The sequence below is a fragment of the Diadema antillarum genome, unplaced genomic scaffold (assembly GCF_040938485.1).
Source record: "Diadema antillarum isolate AM-2024a unplaced genomic scaffold, OU_Dant_1.0 scf00000123, whole genome shotgun sequence".
Taxonomy (NCBI): Eukaryota; Metazoa; Echinodermata; class Echinoidea; order Diadematoida; family Diadematidae; genus Diadema; species Diadema antillarum.
Window position 1 is genome coordinate 2,250,449 of NW_027271012.1, and position 25,673 is coordinate 2,276,121.

General features: G+C 39.0%; 1 protein-coding gene across 1 annotated transcript; it reads left to right on the plus strand.

Moving 5' to 3' along the window:
* Positions 1 to 2,947: 2,947 nt before the first annotated feature.
* LOC139720175 (NADH dehydrogenase [ubiquinone] 1 beta subcomplex subunit 7-like) lies at positions 2,948 to 9,747 on the plus strand. The gene is made up of 3 exons (XM_071631540.1): positions 2,948 to 3,115; positions 7,982 to 8,150; positions 9,311 to 9,747. The coding sequence occupies exons 1-3, from the start codon at positions 3,004 to 3,006 to the stop codon at positions 9,408 to 9,410; spliced, it is 381 nt and encodes a 126-aa protein (XP_071487641.1). The 5' UTR covers positions 2,948 to 3,003; the 3' UTR covers positions 9,411 to 9,747.
* Positions 9,748 to 25,673: the final 15,926 nt, after the last annotated feature.

Consider the following 25,673-nt stretch of genomic DNA (forward strand, 5'->3'; position numbering starts at 1 on the left):
CTCATGTGACATCACAAGCTATAGTAGTCTTCTCATTCAGCCTTGAGTGAGGAGAAATTTCAAAAATTCATAACTTTTGAACGGGTTGTCCAATTCTTCTCAAACTCTCACTGATGTGTTCTACTAATATTGCTCCATACACTCAAACCACATGTCTATGAAGGTGAACTTGTCCTTTAATGTTTCTCTCATATAGGATTGCAATAAATTATATACTTACATATTCTCGACAGGTATTTATTTCAGTGCAGTCAAACACATGTACCGACTTGAGGGACGGGACAACGGTGAGAACTTAGGCAGTCTTGATTAACTAAGGACATCACCTGTCTCCTTGAGTTAATAGTTCGAAGGAAAGAGTACAAAGGAGATAACGTGCACGGTACCAGGGAGATGGTGGCACGGTTTCTGGCGAACAGAGTATTTGGATAGACTATACTACGATTATTACTTGTTTGACTGAATAATTAAGCCTGTCTCGTGTTGATTGCTGCTTGTATACGGAGCAAGCAATTGCGTGAGGTGATGTGTTCTATCACTCTGACCACGAAGGGATAGCGTCATGTTGTAGTAAAGATGTCATCAGTTGCATGTCTTCTGCATGGGCATGCAATGTGGCCATCAGATGGATAAAATAGTGAAGCTTCAACGTTTTTGTGCTGATTGTTGTCTTGATCGTACAAAAATAAAATGATACTGATAATAACTTCATTCACAGTTTTTATGATAGTTGTAGTCTCATATCATACCAAGAGCTGTCTCAATCAGGTCAACATTTTTATTCCGGAATAAATTGCCCTGTCATTTCCAGTTAGTTTACACCTGGGTCAGGAAGAGTTACATGGCGGGGAGTACATCTCTTCCATTAAATAAGCGATGGATGTGATGCAAACACTAAACGTCTTCTAGAAACGAACCCCATACAGTGGACTCCCGTTATAACGAAGTCCGTGGGACCGACAGTTTTCGTTCGTTATATCGAAATTTTGTTATAACCGATAATGTCGCAGCCTGAATTTTTACTTCGACGTTGTAACCGGATTATGTTCGTCATAACGGGAGTGCACTGTAAGTATGCATGAATACGACGGAGCGATGCGGAGCTTCTGTTTGAAGCTCCTTGCTGGTACCACATATCTTACGCAAATAAGGAACACGTCCATGAAATTTTGTCGATACAGGTTTGTTAATTTATTTGGCATATGCAAATAATGTTGTACGCATTTAAAGTGAGTATATTTTCATTCCAGTCATACGATCATGAGTATAATCAGTAAATATTGAGAAAAAAAACACAATTCTTTGAAGTTTCAGGAAAAATAGGACAATCCATCAATAATGTATGATTTTATTAAGAATGCTGATTGAGTCTTTGTACCTGGCTTAGAAGGATACAACTGTACAACAATTCGTGACGATCTGAGCAGGTGAACAAAATAAATAAAACATTACAGAAAAGCTCTCTTATATAGCTTTCTTAGTACGAGTGAAACCAAAAACAAACTGGCCATTATTCTAATTACTCTACCTTTTTGGACTATAGAGGTAATAGCTGCTACCCACGTTTTATTAACATATTCACTACGCACTGTGGATATGAGGGTGAAAGACATACACACTGGACTGAATGGAGTATAAAACGTTTGTTTTAATGACTGTCATGTTGCATGAAAAAAATGCAGTGGCGGATCCAGAGGGAGCGCGCCCCCTCTTGTTTTTTTTTTTTGACAAACGAAATAAAAAGAAAGAGGGGCTCTTGCCCCCCCCCCCCCCTTAATTTTGTAAAGGCGCCTCCCCTTTACGGAAATCCTGGATCCGCCCCTGAAATGGCTATTGGGTTACATCCCTATAATGATAAAGCATGGGCCGCGAAATGAGGATATCAGTTCTCCACACTATAATATTTTCCTCTGGTAGCCCATTCGGGCCACGTGACCGTCAAATCTAAGATTTGAAATATCGGTGAACTGGAAAACAAAAATAAATGTATTGGCCCAATGTGAAAGTAGACATAGCAGTCCATTTTTAGTCTTAGCTGCCCGATCCGGCCACCGAAACGTAACCTTTACAAAAGAAAAAAACAAACAAAAGGATGGAGGCCCGACAACATTCTTGTAGTACCGCGTCACAGCATGCCGAGATCCGCATAATCATTGCAACAGATTAGCAGTATCACCACTGGACGCCAAGTCGATATAGAAGTCTCTTTAGCAGTGTTACTTCTATTCTGCTATAACACCATCCCCGCCAGTTTATGAGTCTGATTTCTCTGCTGTATAAGATGCATAAGAATCATATATCACAAAGTATTTCAGATTATTTCCATGGTAACCAGGAAGTAGGATTCAGCAATAGGAAATACAAAATGAATGTGTTTTTCACAGTCCGGATGTTTCCACAATTAAAAGTTGGTCTATGAAGATTTTGTCAACACTGTTGAAGTAATGTATCTAAGTAGGCCTACACATAACTTTTGCGGCTTCTTATAGTTCCTAAAAGCATTCAATTCAAAAACTTGCAAAATCAAGTTATGATGTTTCAGTCTTGCGAGCAGGTTTTTATTGCTGTCGATCGGTTATTTTGAGAATCTCTTTATCAATTAATTTATCCCTTCTGTTTGCTCTACCCCCCCCCCCCGCTCCCTCCCTCCGCGCGTGACTGTGTGCGTGTGCATGTATTAATATGTGTGTGTGACTGGAAAATCTGTTGATGGGCATATGGTCAACCACTAGTTGCCATACCACTTAAATATTCAGGTAATGCAGTGTGGAATAAAAAAAAAAATGTTCGCTTGAATTCAAAAAAAAAAAAATGAACACCGATCACATACTCTCCTAGTACTAGTAATTGGGAGTGTGTGTGTGTGTGTAAAAGGCGTTTGCACATACACATTCGTATTTAGAAAAACAAGGACGCCAGCTATCGGTACTCACAGCTATCGGTGAATGTTGGGATGAGAGTGTGAACAAAACTGCCTCAAAAAAAGGCTCGAATTTTGTCATCATGGGGCAAATGTGGACAGCTTATGTAACACACCCTGATACAGCACCAGATCTAGAAAACATCCCGACATTTGATCCTCTATATGGATACCCAGATGGCAGACCAGAGAGGGGTAAGTGAACATTTTGCACCATGAAATTTCTTTGTGGTCCCACATCTTGATATCGGGGTTAGCGCCTGGACGCCATGCCTGAACTACGTATGACCTAGTATAGACTAGCCCCGGAGACCGCGCCTTGCGGCGCGGTCCTGGCGGCTACCCCGCAGTTTAGCTGAAGTTCAAAATCACGAATAACTTCCTATTGCCACATACGGCGACTTCACAAATAAAGCATGGCTGAATTTCTATCATAAACACAATGACTATAAAAGATGAAATTTCTATACATTACCCCATTGCCTTGGTTCTTCTCACCAATTTATCTGGAAATTGCAAAAATTTCCACATTTTTTAAGGAGTAAGCAGCCTGCCTTAGTGGAGAGCCTTACTGCTATTTTGAACGTGTATATCCATTAGTACGCATCTACGCATGCGTGAACAATGACGTCAATGTTACGGATGCTCAAGGATATGAATAATGCATCATCGCACGGTTCATATAAGGTGAAATGAATATGCATCATGTAGCGAGCAATAGCTGTCAATGCACTGCACTGAATGATGCTGTGAGCATGTGCAAGTGATTGTGAGTTTTAGTGAGCATCGGTGAGCTGAAGATATTTGCCTTATAAGACAACATTTTCTGCATCATAAGCAATGAAATGCATCAAACTGTCGCCGATGTGAATCATTTAGGTTTAATCGACCCATGTAAGTATTCCTAGTAGTTTTTGTTGAAAAATTAAGGAAATATAGCGCCGCAAAGGCACCCGTTTTGTACAACTTCAAGATCTGAATGCGAAAATGGCGCAGCCCCAATGCTGCACGTTGGGGCTGGTCGCAGTTACGTATGACCAAGCGTTGTGAGACCGGACACGTACATGGAGTCACTTTTGGAGGGGAAATCCAACAATCTAGCAGATTAATTCTCACGCCGTTTTCAGAGTATGTTGTCTAGTATATGAGGAGTCTATATCAAGTCTTTATGGTAAAGGGTGCATATTCCTTGTAAAATAGGTAAGTTTTCATGCGCGAACTTAAGTGTCCGGAAACCCAACCCCCCATCATAGTCATACCACTAGGGGTCTAGACTCTAGGGACCCTGGTGGTAGTGGTAGATTTCTAACGTTAGTAGGATTCTACTAGCTACTACTCGTCTTCTGAACACGAACAGTTGAATAGCATTTAAAGTTTACTGTAGTAAGCTGTGGGCTGTACCTAAAATAGGTGATCCAGACACTCCCACTCGGGCTAGACAAGTATCATCAGCTTGATTTAAAGGACAAGGACAAGGTCAAGGATCGAGAGAGAATGTAGCATTATTAACTTAGTAGAACACATCATTGAAAGTTTGAGGAAAATCGGACAATCCGTTCAAAGGTTACGAATTTTTGAAGTTTTTGTGCACTCACCGCTGGATGAGAAGACTACTGCAGTGTATGATGTCACATGCGTATAACAATAAAGGAAAATATAAAGAGAATTTCACAAAATTTCAACATTCATCTTTTGAAAAAAGTCCTTTGAAAAAAAGTACACATTCCCTTGACTCGTTACTGACAATATGTATGGGTAATATTATTCCCATTGCCTTTAGAAAGAGTCAAGTCAAGTGCTCTTTTATTATCCAAAAAAAAGTGAAAATATATTGAATTTTCTTTACATTTTCTTTATACTGTTGTACTCATATGACATCACGAGCCTTAGTACAGTAGTCTCCTCATCCAGCGGTTCTAACACAAAAATTTTAAAAATTCATAAATTTTGTGTCAATTGTCCAATTTTCCTCAAACTTTCACTGATGTGTTCTACTAATATTGCTGCATTCTCTCAATCCTTATGTTTATGAAGGTGAACTTGTCCTTTAAAGGGGCATACTCCCGGTAGTGTAGAGGGCGCTGTTGATGATACTGCCGATCACCGTTAGCATTGATACGAAGAATACCGAAGTTGAGCTGTCATCAAGAGTAAAGTGCGTAGCTGTTGCTAGGTAACGTTGCCTTCGTTGTCTTCTCTGCGCATCGCGCAGTCTGTAGTAATGCCAGGGTGTGTGCATATGTGCTTGTTATTATGACATCACAAAAGAAGTTTGCTAAAGCTGTCATCTCCCTCAGCCGAATCATGAGCCGAACTGTGATCCAACCACTGACTACAGTAAATCGGACTTCTTCGGACTCGGGGAAGTGGGCCAAAGTGTAAGCGCTAAAGAGGAGTCGATAGCGTCGGTCTCTATAGGAAACCTGCGCAGTGCGCCCGCGTACGCATTTGACTAAAACACAGGGACCATGCACCATAAGTAGCACAGTTGGCATACTCGTGTCGTGAAATAGAGATTTAGAAACTCTAGATATCTACTACTGTCTGTATGATTGAATTTAAAGGGAAGGCAAACTTAAAGAGCAATGTGGATTAAGTGAAAGCAGCAACATTAGTAGAACACATCAGTGAAAGTTTGAGGAAAATCGGATCATCGATGCAAAAGAGTTTTGGTGTTGTAACCGCTGGATGAGGAGACTACTAGACTCTACTAGAGGTTATGACTTATGAGTGGACAACAATGCAAAGAAAATATAAAGGAAATTCAACAAAAATTCACTTTTCTAGCATTAGGCCAAAAAAAAAAAAAAAAATGTATTGGCATAACATGAGATTTTCAGATAGGGTCGGGCGGGCGGATTTTTTTTTTTTTTTTTTTTTGTGCTACCTGTTTTTTACGTGTAAAACTCATATTTAACAAAACCCCATTCAATAGAGAGGGTCTGTTGCATCCAAAGTTTGTTATATCACCGGTTTAAAAGCAATAGATATTAAAAGGGAATCATATTTGGACAAGGAAAAACACCCTGGCCCCCCATTCGAACCCATAGGAGACCGCATGCGTGTTCCCGTTTTCAACATCTATCTACGGAAGATTTGTCCCTAGAAGTTTATGAAGGAGGGGGGGGGTGTTTTTTAGTCTTTTCCATATAGATAGGGGTGTCCATTGAAAATTCTTTCGTAGATGGGGGGAGGGGGGTCTGTTGAAAACTCTTCCGTAACTAGGGGGACAGAGCCCCCCCCCCCCCCCCCCCCAAAAAAAAATGATAAATAAAAATAGAAAATGGACTGATCTCCAGAAGATTTTCCCTAGAAATTTATGAAAAGGGGGGGGGGGGGTATTTTGTCAGTTTCTGTAGATAGGGGGGTCATTTTCTGAATGTTTTCCCTAGATGGGGGGGGGGGGTCTTTTGAAAATAGGGAACAAGTATAGGCGTCCACCCAAAAGAGGGGGGTGAAATTCGCGAAGGTGGTTTTGGTTTAAGCCATGTGGTGGTTTAAATTTGAGATGCGTTCATTGGACCACTTTTGAAATATGTGCTAAATCAAGGGCGTATTTTCAAAGTGGTCCAATGAACTCGCCTCCAACTTAAACCACTCCATGGCTGTGAGAACCATGGTCTAAAATGAGAGCACCTTCGAGAATTCCACCCAATGTTGTGACAGGCATTTGTTATTTCAGAGTTTTTGTTACGACAAGGTTTTACTGTATTCACATGGAGAAATCTAGAGTGAAATAAAACATTATAGAAACATTATATACTTTGTAGCCGTGTTTATTCTAGGAGTCCAATTTGTATATCAGTATGGTCAGGGGATCAAATATCACGCGGGACCTAAATTTGCGCAGTTAAATTTAAAAGTCGCGCACAGTACTCTGAGGTGAAATATGACATCTTTGAACGGACCTGTTTCCACCTTCCCCACTTTAACAGCCGTCACGACATACCGGTCAGAATACGAATGAACAAATTCCTGGGCTAAATCACCCAGCGCCACAGACAAATCGATTCTCCAAATAATATTAAATAAAATCTTCGAACCGGACTTGCCGGTCACCGACACGCTGTACTGCGCGGCCATTTTGCGACACCAGCTGTTGTTGTTGTTGTTGCTTTTGATAATTCGCAAACCGGTATCGCGCCTTCTCTCGGTAAAAACGATGTATTTCCTTTTTTTTTTTTTTTTGAAAAGTTCTGGGTCGGGGTTTTTTTTTAGGGTCGGGCGGGTTACGCCAATACAATGATTTTTTTTTCGGCCTTATGAAAGAGCACTTGACAACAATATAAAGAAAATATAAAGGGAATTCCACAAAAAAATTCATTTTTCATGAAAATTACACATTCCATCAACTTGATACTGACATAAGGGTAGCAATTATTCCCCCTGCTTTCTGAAAGCGGTTAGTCGAGTGCTCTTTCATTATGCTAGAAAACTTAATTTTTGTGGAATTTTCTTTATATTTTCTTTATATTGTTGTCCACACATATACGTCATAACCTCTAGTAGTCTCATCCAGCGGTTCCAACACCAAAACTTTAGAAATTCATAACTTTTTCATTGATTGTCCAATTTTCCTCTTTCACTGATGTGTTCTACTAATGTTGCTGCTTTCACTCAATCCACATTGCTCTTTGGGTTCGGGTTCCCTTTAATGCAAAAAAAAAGTGATTTTTCACTTTTAAAGATTTGAGGTAAACGCCTACAATGATGTATGCTCTCCATATTGGAAGTGTGGCAGCCGAGCTTGTGATCCTCTCTGTGCCATTTGGTGTGAGAGTATGATGCGTTCAGCTGCTTTGAAGTTGCAGATTTGTGCTATGTCTCTTCATCAGGAACCAAGCCTCTGATGAGTCTGAACTATGATGTTTTAATTTTGATAGATGCTTTTATTATGTTCTTTGTATGAAGGCATACATGTAACTCATTGCATACATATTCATGTCTCATGTACATGTACATCTCACTTACTGTAAGTCAACATTTCATGGAGGTATACAGTATGGCAGTATTTGTACTACAGTGAAGTACAATAAGCAAGTTCATGTCTTTTCTCTGCAGAGATGGTTGCTACTCAGGAAGAGATGAATCAGGCAAGAGTTCCTCTGGACAAGCGAGACTACTGCGCCCATCTGTACATTGCCCTCATGAAGTGCAAAAACGAGAATTTCCCTAATGCGCTCAAGTGCAACCACGTCAAGCATGCATACAACCATTGTGAATATGAAGAGTGAGTATCCTTTCTGTGACTAAATTCTCTCTTTTGGTTGACTTGTTGCTGCTGGCGATTACAGATTGTACATTTCATTGGATTTCATTACAATTTTAGATAAGTTGCTTTTTAGTGTGTTATACATTGTAGCATATTTCCAGTGTACAAATTGTATTTTTAGAAGTGTTATACAGTGTATAGCATATTTCCAGCGTACAGTGGACTCCCATGGCATTATAACGAAGTCCTTGGGGCCGGCACTTTCCTTTCATTATATCAAATTTTCATTATAACCAAACAAATAAACAAGAAAAAACATAATGCAGATAATGTTGCGGTCTAAAGTTTTACTTCGTTGTAACCAGAATTTTGTTACGACAGTGTTCGTTATAACAGGAGTGCACTGTACAAATAGACTGTGGCTGCGTTTTTCAATTTTCCCATGTTTGAAACGCATTTCAATACCCACTCTCAAAACGCATTTGGAAATGCCTTTCAGATCTTGTTTCTCGGGTAATTGCATTTATCAACTCTGTCGATAGTTGACTGGGAAGCCTGTCAAGCTCTATTGCACAGTTTGACACGAGGAACAGAGATTTGTAGTTGCCAGTGGTTGGTGTGGGCAGGTTCTTAGCAACTTTGAGTTTATCAACTCTCAATAAACGCATTTCTGGCTGGAATGAGTTTGCGATCACACCTCTTTTAGAGCTTCAGAAACTTGTTCCTAACCCCATAATCAAAACAGCTTTGCATCTGTCAATTGCCCAAAACTCCTTAATCTGTGCCAAAAATGAGTTAATAAATGCACCCTGTAATATTTACCTGGTAGAGTATAAACAAATAAAGTAGGAAAATGTTTTATTCACATTGGACAGATGGTGAGAAAGTGATACAGAAGTATTTTTTTATTCAAATTAGTATTATGACTTTTTATGTACACATATTCATGTGGATGGATGGGAACCTAAGATTTAACAAGTGGTATGTCCTGTTACGGATCCATTGTTTTGTTATACATTATATTTTCAAGAATGAATGTCCTCTGGTTGATGTTAGAACAAAGGAGTCTCACATAATATGTATCATTTTTTTTATTCACAAGGCAAACATGCATAGCAAAACTTTGGTTCACTTTATCCTTTGTTTGTTTTTCCGTTTTGTTTGTTCTCTTGATGCAGCTTTGTTCTCAGGATGAAGGAGTACGAGAGGGAGAGGAGACTGCTGGAACGGGCAAAGCGGAAGAGACTAATTGCAGAGCGAGAGGCGATGGAGGATTGAATAATGATTATCTTTAGCTTTTACTTGATGTTCCCATAGAGATTTGTGTATTATTCCCCCTGCTATAAAGCTTTATTGTTATGTGCCTGGAATGCAACAAAGAATACACGGAATTCACGATAACATTTTACACTGCAGGAAGAATTGGTCATGAAGTGATGTACAAAGGATACTTTAGTTTCTGGTGTCCAGGGCAGGCAATAAATGCTATGTGCTTGGAGATGAAATTACTGTTGTTTTTGGAGCTATCATATGGTCAATCTTGGCCCTGTCAATTTGTGAGCCACAGATCTTTGCAGACTGTGATTTTGAGAGTATATTCACAATGCTGCATATTTCAAAGGGCTTTGAAGACAGTTTGAATGCTGCATATTTCAAAGGGCTTTGAAGACAGTTTGATTTCCATAGTTTTCAATAAGGACTAATAAGAATGAGAGAGAAAGAATAAGTTGCTTGTGGTTGCTATGATGTGACAGATTTATCTCTATTCTGCCATTAATTGTGAGAATTGTCGTCATGGTACAGGTGGCTTTCACATCAAGAGAGTGCATGCCACACTAGAAGAGTGTCACTGTGTGTGATAGAGTGAGTTTTAAGCAGAAAAGCATCTTGCTTCTATACTTGGGAGTGAGGTTGTGAATTTCTTGCTTTGTATAAAATATCACATATTTTGAATTTTGAATCTCCCAAATATGATTGAGAGTGGTTGGCAGGCATTGTGATGCAGCAGCCACATTGAGAAAATAAAGCCATTTTCAAGCACTTAACATTCAGTCTTTGTGTCTACAATTCTTGTTTTGTAATCTGTAGTTTGTTCCCACACAACTTTGCACAAGTACTTTTGCAGTAGAAAATTTTATTTACATGAAGTTAATACAGTTCACAAGTTTGACCATGACTTTATACACTCAGTTGTCTATTCTACTTAAAATTCATGTTCACGTGACTGCTAATAATGAAGTCCTTAGAACGGGCAGACCCCCAGTTTTCTTTTGATGTGGGGGGGGGGGGGATGTCAATTTAACCCCCCCCCCCCCTTCAGATCTTGGCCGCGATCACATGATCGCCGCAAAATTTTGCCTGAATATAGAGCCGGATGTCAACTGAAAGATTACATGGTCATACAATAGAAAAATGTTGATTTTTATATTTTTTAATGAATTAATTATGCAAAATTACGCATGAAATCATATTTTCACCTATAACTCCATCAAAAAGAATGAAGGATTTCTAAATTTTTGTGTCAGAGTTTCTCAAGACACATCAAACAATTTTCTTGTAAAAAAATAACGCAATCAAAATCAGTTTCTTTTGTTTTTATTGTTTTGTTAATTTCTTATGTATTTCACTGTTTTTTCGACCTTTTGTTTTCCATTGTTTGTTTGCCAAAATTTGTTGCAGGCACTTTTTCAAGCTTATCTAAATTAGAATTGATAAATTTCAATGTTCAAAAGTTGAAATAATCTAATTTATAGAAATTAAACCAAAAAAAAACACGATTTGCATTGGATTTGCACACGAAATCATGAATTTGAGCTGTTTTCGGGTTGACATGCATATGCAAAACATTGCGTAACTTCAGAACGGTGTACCCGGATGTCGCAAATTTGGTCTCAAAATACGCGGGAGACTTCAGTGAAAAAAGTCATGTAACGATGCAGCAAAATCTTTGCACGTTGCGGAATCGTGGTGCCAAATGTCGAGGGGGGGGTCAATTTGACCCCCCCCCCAGTTAAAATAGGGTTAAACGAGAGCACCTGTTGATATATAAGTTATATGGATGTGACATTTTGCCATTGTTGCCCAGCATAATTGTCCTCGCCGAACGAGTTCGAGCAGGGGACTATAAAACGGGCTCCGTACGTGTGTGTGTCCGTGTGTCCGTCCGTCCGTCTGTCCGTGCTAATGAGAGTATGCTTGTGTGGCTAGGAGAACAATAGTGCACAATAGATGGCCTTTATTCCGTCAGGCTTGTGTGGCTAAAATTTTTGCTTGTGTGTCTATTTTAACAAAAGGGAGAACAAAGGGGTAGACACACAAGTATATCACCGTAAGGTCGTCCATCTGTCCGTCCGTCCGTCCGTCCGTCCGTCTGTGCGTCCGTGTGTGATCAAAATGTTTAATTTGCTACTTCTCTGTCATTTATGAGCTTATTTTGATTCTGTTTGCTTTATATGATAGCACTACATGGGAGCTTTGAAACTTCTACACAGAATTTCAGTTGTGACCTTTGACCTTGACCTTTGACCTATATTGTACATTTTGCTTCAAAATGCTACTCCTTCGCCATTTCTAACCCGATTTCGATTCCGTTTGCTTTGTGTGATGGCACTAGGTGAGGGCTTCAAAACTGCTACACAGAATTTTGACCTTTCACTTCTTTGACCTTTGACCTTGATTTTTAACCTATATTGTGCATTGGCTACAAAATGCTACTCCTTCGCCATTTCTAACCCGATTTTGATTCCGTTTGCTTTATGTGATGGCACTAGGTGAAGGCTTCAAAACTTCTATGCAGAATTTTGACCTTTGACTTCTTTGACCTTTGACCTTGATTTTTGACCTATATTGTACATTTTGCTACAAAATGCTACTCCTTCGCCATTTCTAACCCGATTTCGATTCCGTCTGCCTTATGTGATGGCACTAGGTGAGGGCTTCAAAACTTCTACACAGAATTTTGACCTTTGACTTCTTTGACCTTTGACCTTGATTTTTTACCTATATTGTACATTTTGCTACTAAATGCTACTTCCGGCGGGGACATATATTACGCACCGCGTAATTTCTACTTTTCCTTGTTTTCTCTATTTTTTAATATCTTCTTGCTTCATTTTCATATTTGCACAAGGCTTTGTGAGGTCAGTAAACATTTTTATATAATTAGTTCCAATTAGATTCTGTACCAAATGTGACCATGCATCACAAAACCAACAAAATGTTGCACGCCCTGATCTTACCAGAGGACTCAAAATAGGTGATATGGGTCAACCTAGTCAATCTTGAGTTATTCACATTTTCTGAAAGGTCAATTCTTCTACATTATTCTAAAGTTTGGGATCATAGAACAAATGGGAAATTGTGTTTTTAGCAATTCTTGTAAAATATTATACTTAATATCATTCCCCTTTTCATTTCTTAAAAACTCATACACACGTAGTAGTAGTTGTAGTAATCGTGAGATAATAAACGGAAAGATGTTAACTCCGCAAATGCCATGGGTCGTCAGCAGCACACCAGGGATCACCAGTGTTTCGGCCATTTAAGTGCTGTACACCTCCCCCTGGCTGGCCGGTGCTGCGTTGGGATCCCCTTGACAGCACCCCCATGGCATTTCAAAGAAAAAACAAAACAAAACAAACAAAACATCACAAAACAAGACAGAAAAGAAAAAGCTTGGCATCAATCACCTCTCCTCACTCCCGAAACACTCTCTCTACACCCCCCTATTCCCACCACCCCCCCCCCCCCCCCCAGCCTTCCCTACTATCCATGCAGATCCTGTCTCCGCTGCCCCACAAATTCTCCTGATCCACCTTTCCCCGTCCCTACCACCTATTCCCATCCCTCTGACCCACCTCCTTACCGATCGACCAGCATATCCCCTGCACCCCACCTCCACAGTATGCACCTCCGCTCTCCACCCCCTTTTCTCACACTCCTCCCTCAACTCAGCATACCTATCCAGCTTTCTTTCCCTTGCCTCATCCATCCTTGTCTCCCATGGCACAGTCAGCTCCACCATTGCTAACCTGTGCACAGACCTAGCCACCAGCACCATGTCCGGCCGAAGGGCAGTTACTACCACCTCCTCTGGCACTGTACGGTTTCCCTCATCCACCCGCACCTCCCAATCATCCCCCACTGCTAAGATTCCCCCACCATCATCCCTCTGACCCTTCCTTCTCACACTGCATCTCACACCCTCCTTCACAAACCGGATTCCCCTCACCCTAGGAGGCCCATTCTTCTTCCTTGCCTCCACTGCCACCCTCGCCACCTCCGCCATCTCCTTCAACACCTGGTTATGCCTCCATGTATAGGCCTGTAATAGACCTCCACATGCTGACAAAGTGTGCTCTAGTGAGCCCTTCGCCTTGTTGCAGACCCTGCATCCACCATCCTCCACAATGCCCCATCTCTGGAGATTTACTGGAGACGGCAAAACATCAAAGGTGGAACTGATCATGAAGCGCACAGCTCCAGAGGACATTGACCAAAGGTCATTCCATGACACCTTCCTCTGCTCCACCCCTTCCCATCGGGTCCATGCTCCCTGCACTCCCTGCTGTACAGCCTTGGCAAAGCGGTACTCCTCCTCCTTCTCCTTAACCGCCTCCACCACCAACTCCCTCCTACCCTTCCTGCCTTGCTTGCTGTACCATCTGACACCCTGATGAAACCCGACCCCTTTCCGATCCACCTGAACCGCACCCTGCATCTCCTTCCACTTTGCCATTGCCACTGCCTCGTCCGCAGCCTCCTCCGCCCTCCACTTCCTCCCTGTGCGGATCGGTGGCCTAACTCCTGCTATCACCTGGTCCTTTGACTCCCTCATCATCACCACTAGCCTAACCTTGCCAGCTTTAAACTCCTCCACCACTGACGTCATAGGCAATTGCAACCTGCCTGATCTGTCATAGTGGTATACTGTAGTAGTAGTAGTAGAAGGTGTAGTAGTAGTAGTAGTAGTAACATTTGTATGACATCAGCAAGTTTCAGGCAAGGCACAGCATTTACCAAACTCTAGTAATTTGAGTCACACATCCCATAACATCAACACAAGTTACACACAATAATGGGGTTTCTTCACCAACAATCTGAAGATTTATTCGTTTTTCAGTTGCAATCTCAGATAGTAAAAAGGGCCACACGAGAGTATTAATCTTGTACATGCATGCTGGCACTGGTAAAGATGGGTTTGTGTTGAACAAATACGCTGTGTGTATCCAAGGTCAAATTGGAAGATAGGCGATTCCCAGCATGTACAAGTGTAGGGCTATGGTACAGCTATACACTTGCTTGGATGTGCTGTATTAGGTATGTGCGATAACAAAATACACCTACATAGTGTATTTCATTTTAACATAAAATTATGAAAATAAAGACAGATACAGATAGATAGATGGACGCTGATGAATATTAGAGATGAGCCATACCAGTAGATGTACATGTTCACTGTAAATTGTGTGAGAGAGAGATAATGATACAGTTCTGTATACTGCATGTCTTTCCATATGAAGAGGTCAGAAACATGTCAAGTCACAATAGTATAAGGCTGCGTTTGAACGCTCAAAAGCAAACCAAAGTATATCGTACTGCGCTGTACCAGATTTGGGGCGTTTGAGTGCTCTGCTGAGAAATCGTACCTCATGAGTTATTTTTAGAGGGGGTCACACATTTTGTAGCAACAAGGCCATTCATGATCACCTGGCGCAGTTAAGCTACTAACAGCTATGTCTTTAACAAAAAAATGAACTCTTTGCATTATGACGTATGTGCATGTTATGCACATTCTTTACATGCCAGCTTCTGGTACGGTTTTGGTACGCTTTTGTAACACATCAGGAAGTGGTCAGTGAGGTACAAGAGCACACTAAGTCGGGGGCTGGGGATAATTGGTTTCAACGACATGTGGGATATCTACAGTGGCATTTCTCTTCAACATTGTTATACAGACGTACTTACATTCCTGCACACACACACACACACACACACACACACACACACAGAGTTTTACATGTAATTCATGTATTCTGATACAAGTGTATTACACTCTGATCACGTGATGAAGAGCGGTATTCAAAACTGTTGCGTGTTTGTTTGTGTTGATGTGTGTTATACTTGGGAGAGAGAACTCAAAATTATCAGTTTCTTTTATGTTTGAATTTGTTTTTAGTTCTTGCTTATTTTCTTGAAAACAGATGACTTCACTTTCACAGACCTACAGACTGTTCTTCTCTGGGTCAACTTCACGCCTCGTTCACTCTGGCACAATCTCTCCTTTGATATCATCTCTCAATGAACGGGAAAACTGAAAGCTGAGAAAGACACACTGTTCTTAGACACTGCAGTTGATAAAAAATGTTTATCATGGTTGCTTTATAATCAAAACAATCACATCAGAATAACAGCAATTGGACTGAAATGCAGAGTCAACTGGGGTGGCTCCACCTTCTTCCCATGTTGTCACTAATTTCAACAAAGTGGGGCTTCTTATCACACATAGATAAATACATGTATCATGAATGATGACCTTTGACTTTTAGGACTGACCTATTTGATAACACTTCCTCTGCATGCAGGAGGCATCTCTCAACTTTCTTTCAGCCTTTCCAAATAACTTTTCCTTCAGTTTTACCCGACTGAAGTTACAACTGGAAAATGACATTTCCTGGCTAATATCACAGTGACATTTGACCTTGCCAACAACTTTTAAATACTGTATACACCGAATATTTCGGGACGTACGCGTATAAATTCTCCGTTCAGTACAGGACTCCACGATCGCGAATTCAACCACTCGCGAAATTGTCGGGAAGTCCCGATTTGCGAAAATTTAGACTCGCGAAATATATGGCGTATACAGTAAATGATTTTGCATATTACCTTTCATTGGTACATATACATGTACCAATATTACCATACTCCTATCAGGAAATCATAGCTGAAGTTAAAACAAGAAATTCTGATTTTAGTCAAAGTGTACTGTATGTGACCCTTCATTTATTGACCTCCGTGGACTTTGCTCCCAAATGAAATCAATGCACATATACACCTGTAGGCCCTAACCTATTTAGCGCACACTCACGACACACCAAGAATTTTTTTTTTTAAAGTCACAACAGGCAAGATCTACGTAAGATATGAAAGACAGCCAGACAGTCCCTATGTCCAACGTCCTACAGGGCTCCAGCACAAAAGTAAGCTCTGCATGGTATTCTCCCATACACTTTCTACATACGTGTAACATATCAAAAGCAGCTTGCTGCATAATAAAATATTTGGTTCCTAATGAAGTAGGCACATGACAATTACAACACACTTGGTGAAGAGCATGCAAAGTTATTGTAGCTGCATTGATCACAATGTTCACAACCTGTGCAAAATGTACAAACATTTACCCTTGGAAAGGTATATTTTTTAAGCATCTTCTAAAAGAAGAGAGAATATAATTACACAGATCAGACAACAAACACACATTTCTACTTACCAATATCAAGTACAAAATTATGTTTCTTATAAAATGGGCTTTATGTCAATGCACACCCACAGACAAAAATGCACAAATGCATGCCGCACGTAAATGTGAGCATGGGTATGTGCACAGTTGTGTGAATATTCCATTAATACTCAGGGCACAGTGTACATTGTATATCCTTCTCATTGCGATGATATGACACTTCTTGCAATATGTGAACCTGCATCACAAAACCAAAAAGTAGCCAGATATGGCTTTTTATTAAGAGCAGATTCTGAAAAAAAAAACAGACTTCAAGCTTTAAATGATGTATAAGTTAATTCAAATCGACTCTCCTAACTACAATGTATCTAAATATTGGAAAGAAAGCACACAGTCTGGGAAAGTGTTTCCTGAGAAAAGGGGCTCTGAAGTACAGGGTCTATTGTGGCGCTTAACTGACTGTGTGCAATGAATGAGACACACGCACACACACACACACACACACACACACATACACACACACACACAAATACTGGATGGGAAACTTCTTAGCAACTACAATGAAGGGATTATCAGATTAAGTGGAAAGTTATCATGCTCTATGAACACATTCTATCCATAATTAAAACCAACTTTCAAAGCAGTAGCATCATCCTTTCAAAGGTTATTAGAACTGAAAGTGAAGAGTGTGTAAAGGCCGGCATAGAAAAAGGGGACTCTTATGACACGACTAATCACACTATTCTAAAAAAAAATTTTTTTAAGTGTTGCAGAAAAACTGCTAAAAAACAATTTCCCACATGTTTTATGATCCCAAACTTCAGCATAATGCAGAAGACCTGCTCTTCCAGAAAATCTGAAAAACTCAGTATTAACTAGGTTGACCCATTTTACATATTTTGTGTCCTCACAAAAAAAAAAACTCACAAACTCAGTGCATGCAAATTTTTGGGGGTTTTGTGGTGCAAGGTCACATATTTTGTATTTCTTCATATGATTTTTTTTTAAATATGCAAACAATGTACAGTGGAACCTTGTTATCACGAGGTCTGAGATAGCCTCATACCACGGTACTTCTGTAGGTCCAATTCCCTTAATATTATTTTCCCTTTTTATCCCTGATAAAAACACCTGAGGGAATTTCAGTGGTCCAAAGAGGTTCTACTGTACCAAAATTTATCTAGACCACCAGAAACTTTATGGTTTTACAAGCTCATTTGACCTTTACTGCAGCAAAATTTGCTCAATATACTTACAAATCTTCATTTTTGTCTTTGCAGCAAACAGACAAAGCGGCATACACTCAATAACCAATGTTATTCACATGTGAAGGAAAATTTACACGTGAAGTTCAGTACCGGTATTTCATTGATACAGGCTGTGATATGAGCCCTCCGATTCCTGAATATCTGTCATAATGTCACGTTTGGTGCTCATTTCCCAGCTGCTATACCCCAGCCCCCTACTAACATCTGTACATCTTTATACACTATATAGCAAAATATAATTTTCCATCTACAGTGTACATTTAAGACTCATGAAAATACACCAGGTCATATCATAATAAAGACGTGGCTCTTGAAAATACACCAGTTCATTTTTATAACAAAGGCATGACAATGATTACAGATATGCATCCTTTTGAATTACATCACTTGCATACCAAAAATTAAACTATGTTCTATTGTCTGCTGGAACTACAGCACCAAAGAATGTCTTCACTGCATACATGGAGCTGACATAATAAAGTCGCCATACCCACCGCCACCTTCATCACATCATCATCATCATCATCATCATCATCATGAAAATGCAAGAGCTAAAAATTCATCCCAATCCGAAGACCATAAAGAATAAATAGATCAAAGCATTTGCACATAACTATAATTGCACCTACTGTGTTGAAAAGCCACAAATATTCAAGGTTAGCCTTTCATATCCGAGGACAACTTTTTATGTATAAGGACAATAACACCTTCATGTCAGAGTTCCTGAGAAAGTTAATTGACTGTTTTGCAAGAAAGATCAGTTTCTGAAGACTGCCCATGTCTCCATGAAATGGCACCTTGGACAAATTCAACATGATTCCTTTCAAGGCATTCACCCCCATGAAGTACAATTCAGTTACATGTAATACACGGTATACATGTATCCTCTGAGAGAATAAAACAGACTATTTTATGAGATGTCATAGCAAAAGAATCATAGCAAGGTCTTGAACGAAGAACCCACTCGCTATAAGCATAGACCTACTACAGATATGGACTATGAACAGAGGTCTTTCTTTGATCCAATGTTCACCACCGCCACCTGAATATGTGCATCTTAACGAGTACATTCAGACGTTTGGACAATGACGATTGTGTAATCGTGCATCGTCACTGTCAAAAGAACTGTTTCCCTCATTTCGGTCCTATTTGGCTGAGGTGCCTTTTCAGACTCAACTGCCTTTGAATAAACACCAATGATGGGGAGCAGCAAACCTCAAACAAGGACAAATTTTGTGTCACAAAATTGGTAATTACTGAAGCGGACACTTGCGACCATGTATGTAATGCCCCTGAATGGCGAGACAAGCATGTCCTTTACTGTTACTGTCCATGTTTACTCTGAAACAATGTACGACAAATGGGGAAAAAAAATTACAAAGCATAGTCAGCCTGCCTAATTATTTGCTTTTCTTGTAAAGTACCTGTATTTCGCAAATGAAATTGCTTTAGCGATGATTTCGTAATATACACTACAACTGCACATGCATTTCTCTTGATTTAAGAGAGTTATCTTCTGCGCATGTAGTTGTTAGATTTCTCAAAGCGCCGTCTTGTTTTTATTCAGGCTGGCTGTCGGTGGACAACACTGGATCAAAGTTGGAAAGCATGTTCAAAATGTTTTTGTGACGCTTTTGACAGAAACAGGTGCACGAATTTATTAACAAGCGATGAATGTCCATGTGTAGTAGGTCCATGCTATAAGTGAGCCAGTATGAAAGCAATCCAAAAGCTGCATGGAGGTAAAAGACAACACCCTGCCCCATCCCAGTGATATTCATGATGTTACGACTTTACCGAACAGTGCAAGCTCTATCATAGGCAGTGATAACCATTGGAACAAGACATCATGCATAGATTTCCCATGCTTTTATCTATTACGATGCAAATGGCATATTACCACTATATCAATGCCTCCGTTACAAAGTGTCGCCAGAGGCAGTATTTCACAATACTGCTGAGTTTGCTTTGGGTTACTTTTGCCTTGACAATGAGGCTCTACACAAGACAAATGGCTCATAAATACACCCGTTCATACACTGCTGTAAATAAATTTGCCCACCTTCTGGTAACATTTTTTGATACGCCTGTTACCAACTGCCTGCAAGGACAAAAATCATACCTCGTGGTAACCTGGTACACACTTCATGGTAACCTAGTAGGCTGCCCTTGCCAATAGAAATGTTCTTCCTAGGCTGCAAAAGGTTGACAAGAACCTTGTCACTCTGCACTGATCATTGGAATTTAATATGTTTCTGTTTTCATAGCATTTTCTAGTACAAACAAGCAGGAAATTAAACCTCTCCACATAATGATCAAACACAAGTAAAATCAACACAAGGTAAATAATATCTTCAGGCATGATTACTGTGTAAATAGACACACACAGTAACCATAATGATCACAAAACCAATCAGCCCAATGAAGCTATGTTATGGACAGTGAACTTCACAAAAGTCCACATCACATTATCTTCAGTCAAGAAATCGCTGAAGTTTATGCAATGAAAAAGTCCAAAATTTGTCTTTTTAGTCCATTGATTTCTATGCAAGACATCAGTTGCAGATGCCCACATATCTTCCTTAGTCCTGTACACATACACCAGGATTACCATTTTTAATATAAATATACCAATATATATAATATATATATGTTTGCCTTTAGGACATTTGTACAGAAACATAATGTACATATGGCACAACAAACTTGTGCAACCAGAGACTTCAAAAAGTTGAGATTGTGGGTGTATGCATTCTGTGCAAATCCTATGCACAAACAAGATTAATACTATACAAATTGTACCTCTATTATACCACCCCTTTCTTTATCACTCATTTTTGCTCTTACCCGTGGAACAAGGAAATAATTATGTACATATCATAATACAGAACATCTCATTGGATTACATGTAGTTTTGTCAAGGGAAAATATTGATGCACAAGTTTCCTCTTAGTCTTGTGTTACCTTGTTGATATTTCCTGTACAAGTTATCTGTCTGGTGTTATGACAGGCATAAGAATCACTGGGGGTCTAGGACAATTATCCCCCTGGGCAATTGCCCCACATCCTTCCCCTTCAATACCCTAACCCTAATCCTAATCCTGGACCTAATCCTAACCCAAACTCTAATGCTAAATCTAACCCCAACCCTAATCTTTACTCTAACCTTATCACTAACAATGTATTAAGCTTGGGGGGGGGGGGGGGGGGGTATCAATTGCCCTGATATGGAAACACTGTACTGGTCCATCTACCAAAGGTCAATTTGGTTAATTCAAAGACACAACAGCTGTCATGATTACTGCTCCGATATACAGTGCTACTTTTGATAAGTACACAGGTTTGGGAAGAGCAAAACCGAATATAACTAGACATTTCCTTTCCAATACATCTTTTGAAACAATAAAGGTTGAGGCTCATGTCTCCTTGCTATGCATACAATGCAGCTTGTGTGGAAAATGCCATGCTCTCGTGACAAAAGAATAAAGAATTGACAAGTTACAAATAGATGATGATTTTAGGACACAAGTAGGACACAAATTATTCTTTTAACAGTCCACTTGTGGTAAAGATGACCCAAAATGTAACATTGTGAAAATCTTTGTGTAACCATATAAACATAGCAATCCTGCCAAATGGAATTGTCTGATGATGTTGCCAGTTTAAACATCGAATTAAAAAAAAATTATATTAAATATACATTTCAGCTGCACGGTACTAACGGTGATAAGATCAATGTCTGTGACTGCCTGAAGTATCTCTCAATATACAGCGCTGTCAATGAAATTCCTTTTCAAATCAAGTTACCACATTGTTGGCCAGTGTCTTGTGGTCATTCTTACAACAAATCTTGCTACCATGATATTCTGATATTTTTGTTACAACTGAGGGAGGGAGGGGTGAGGGCTTTATGAGCACTAGGCATGATCTCGATCAAAGTTGGCATGGACTTTATGGATCACATACACATCGTACAAGGATATAGGAGAACTGATGGCAGAGACTAAATTGCACACAAATTTCAAAACAGCCTCAATGTACCGACATATTTCAGATTCCTGAATAAGATAGCATCATATAGAGCCATCCTTATCTCTTAAGATTTCTTGGTCTAATGATTTAACCTTTTATTTACTTTGAGTGTTGACCTGGACAGAAAACCTAAAAGCATTGTACACACGAAAGATCCGGGTACAGAAAGGGTTAAATCATTACTGCAATGAAAACTGTGAGCTGTGAGAGACTGAAGTATGCTGTCATTGGGGTAAAAAGTTTGACTGCTTTGCATAGAAAAACTTTAAAATGTACCAATACCCGGGAAATCAAATGTGTGCACAGCTAGAGTACACAAAAAACAGCCATAATTTACCTGTGACAGCTCCAGAAAGTATACATATTTCGATAAATCAGACCATATCTCTGTAACGATTTGGCACTTGCGCTTGGTGCATATAAATTCTGCTCCATAAAAACGGTACTGATGTGTGTGCATTCTTGCTATACATATACATTTTTATATATATATATATATTTTTTTAATATCGAGATTCCATGTCGCTCAGTTAGCTGATCATGCACAAGCACTGCGTATCACTATCGTTCAAGACGTATTGGGAAAAAAAATATCGATAGTGCGATCGTTTGATTGAAAGAATCAAGTGATCGCTTTAAAGTCTATTTCAAGTCATTTTTGTTTTTGTATACTCTTTTACATTTACATTTAAACCCCAATAAATGAAAATCACAGAGATAAAAAAAAATCTAATATATTGCAGAGGTATTTCATAAAATTGCAAACAGAGTACAGAGTATTGGTACACTTTTACGATTGGGGCCATGCATAAAAACATATTTCTGTATTACTATTTTCATAGCTTTGAGTCTCCAATTACAATTCATTTTCAAGGTCATTTCACAGAGCAGTTTTTCAAATTCAACATTTTGCAATATGTCCATTCTTTCAACATCATGATAACGGTTAATATCCAAAAGTACTTTGTAGATTGAAGTGGGACTACACTTGAATTGATGACACTGAAGAAAGACGGGAGTTGGATATTGATTTTGAGCATTCCTTCATAACAAGAAAACAAAAGAGTTTGGACATTTAATGTACAAACCCTTAATCTGTCTTTATACTGCTACACTACATCAGTAAATATTGGAGGGAAATTACAGCATCTATGAGTCATGTATTTTGCTTTGTTTTTATTTGTTGAATACTCTGCTAGTAGTCTGATCATTATATTTTCCAAATAAACAACTCATAAAGACACTGCCTCCTCTAATGGAAACAATGTACGTCATCCCCCCGTTGGGAAATCCATATCTTGTAACATCATCTTTTTAAGTCTCTTTTCACAAAGTATGGAATAGACAGTACTTTACTTTCAAGGCGATATTAAATAGTGTTAATACTGCATGCATTATTCCCCTCCTTTTGTATGGCTTCTACAGTGATACTGCATCCAACATGCTGGACAGATAATCTACATATATCTGTTTGAACTAAATCACAATCATGGTCAACATCTGTTGTGCAATGTTTCCATTATTCTGTTATTCCAAAGGTTTGCTAATCCAAACATGAAACAAGCTTTGTTATTCCAAAGGTTCACTATTCCGAACCACACAAATTCTGTACACCTAGAAGTTTTTTAATTCCAAAAATAAGATAGGGTTCTTTAACCCTATTCTAACTGGGCTATTTGAGACCAAGTTTTTACTGAGGGGGGTCAATTTGACCCCCCCTTCAGATCTCGGCCGCCGATCGCACAATCGCCGCGAAATTTTGCCTGAAGATAGAGCTGGATGTCAACTACAAGATTACATGGTCATACAATAGAAAAATATTGCCTTTCTATTTTTAACAAATTAATTATGCAAATTTGTGCATGAAATCATATTTTCACCTATAACTCCATTAAAAAGACTGGAGGATTGCTAAATTTTTGTGTCAGAATTCCTCAAGACACATCAAACAATTTTCATGTAAAAAAATAGCACAATCAAAATCAATTTCTTTTGTTTTTTATTGTTTCTTTAATTTCTTATGTATTTCATTGTTTTTTCGACCTTTTGTTTTCTATTGTTTTTTTGCCAAAATTTGTTGCAGGCACTTTTTCAGGCTTATCTACACTAGAATTGATTAATTTCAATGGTTAAAAGTTGAAATAATCTAATTTATATCAATTTAACCAAAAAACACAATTTGCATTGTATTTGCACACGATATCATGAATTTGAGCTGTTTTTTGGTTGACATGCATATGCAAAACATTACGTAACTTCAAAACGGTGTACCCGGACGTCATAAATTTGGTCTCAAAATATGCGGGAGACTTCAATGCAAAAAGTCGTGAAACGACGCGGCAAAGTCTTTGTGCGTTGTGAAATCGTGGCGCGAAACGTCGAGGGGGGGGTCAATTTGACCCCCCCCCAGTTAGAATAGGGTTAATGTGAACAAATATGGCTTAATTCAGAAGGTTCATTGTTCCAAAGGTTCGAAAGTCAGAAAATGACATTACGATTATAGTTCAGAAGGTTCATTCATCTAAAAGTGAAGTAAAGTTCACTATTTTGAAAATGAAAAAAAAAAAGTGCATACTAACGGACCTTCTGAAGAGTCCTACCTGTCCAGTAGTTGTTGAGTAGAATGTGATATGTGATAATTGATAGTGCCCTACAAAGCAGGTATCTTATTTCCCAACAAGCTTCATGCAATTCACTCTCCACGAAAGATTGATGGATACTGCTATGGCCTAACTTATCAATTATCAATAATCAGTTTTAAACATTATGTAGATACGGTCTCTAATCTAAGTTCTATTTTGATATGTATGTTTCATTCAAAACTGTGATCTTAAACTATATTGTAAAGGGAATCTCCATTTCCAAGCACTGGGCTTTTGCGTGATTTCCTCCTTTGACTCACACATTTATGTAAATATTTTATATGTGATTTTATGAAATGAATAAATCGAATTGAAATTGAAATTGAAAAATTGAAATAGCAACCACCATCAAATACGTTCTCAGATTGCAATACTGTTGGCATACCATTTTGGCTAATACTTAACATTTTTGACGTTGCCCTAATGAAATTGTGTTATCACAGGGTAAGTTCATATGCAAACCTTTCAGAGTTTTGATAGTTTCAGAATTTGACAGTTTCTGCAGGCATATGAGAACATATATTTTCCCTTTTAAGTATCAAAGTCATATTCTCTGATTCTATTTTTTTTTTTTAAATGATGGCTTAAATCTAATGGGATAAGCTGCACATGCTGTAAGTACACTGGATTAAGATGGCAAGTACTATGCAATTTCCTGAAAATAAGGAAATGCCTATCACAGTAATAAGGAGTGGAAGTATGTCCGTATTCTATGTGATGATTCAGACAGCAAAATTGCTTGGTACTAACATTTTGACAATTATATTCAATCAATATCTTCTTTCAATAACTGTAACCCTGAAGTCCAATTAAAGTTCAATGAAGGAAAAAAAAAATCTTTTTGGCAAAAATTTGTCCACCATTCTATGAAACAGATGATGCACATACCTTGTCACATGTCAGCAGTCACTATGAAATCTAGTGTAAAAAAAAAAAAAAAGCTTGGCTGCACCATGCGGATTACAACAATCCCATAGTTACCTAATGCACACAATTCCAACTGATGCACTCACATAATGATTTATGTGCATGATTTGTCTACTAATGAGCAGCACTTGGATGGATGAGCACCTGTGGAAACAGGCACGAACTGACTTAAATACATTGTATCACTGCATAAGTTAACAACAAAGTCATT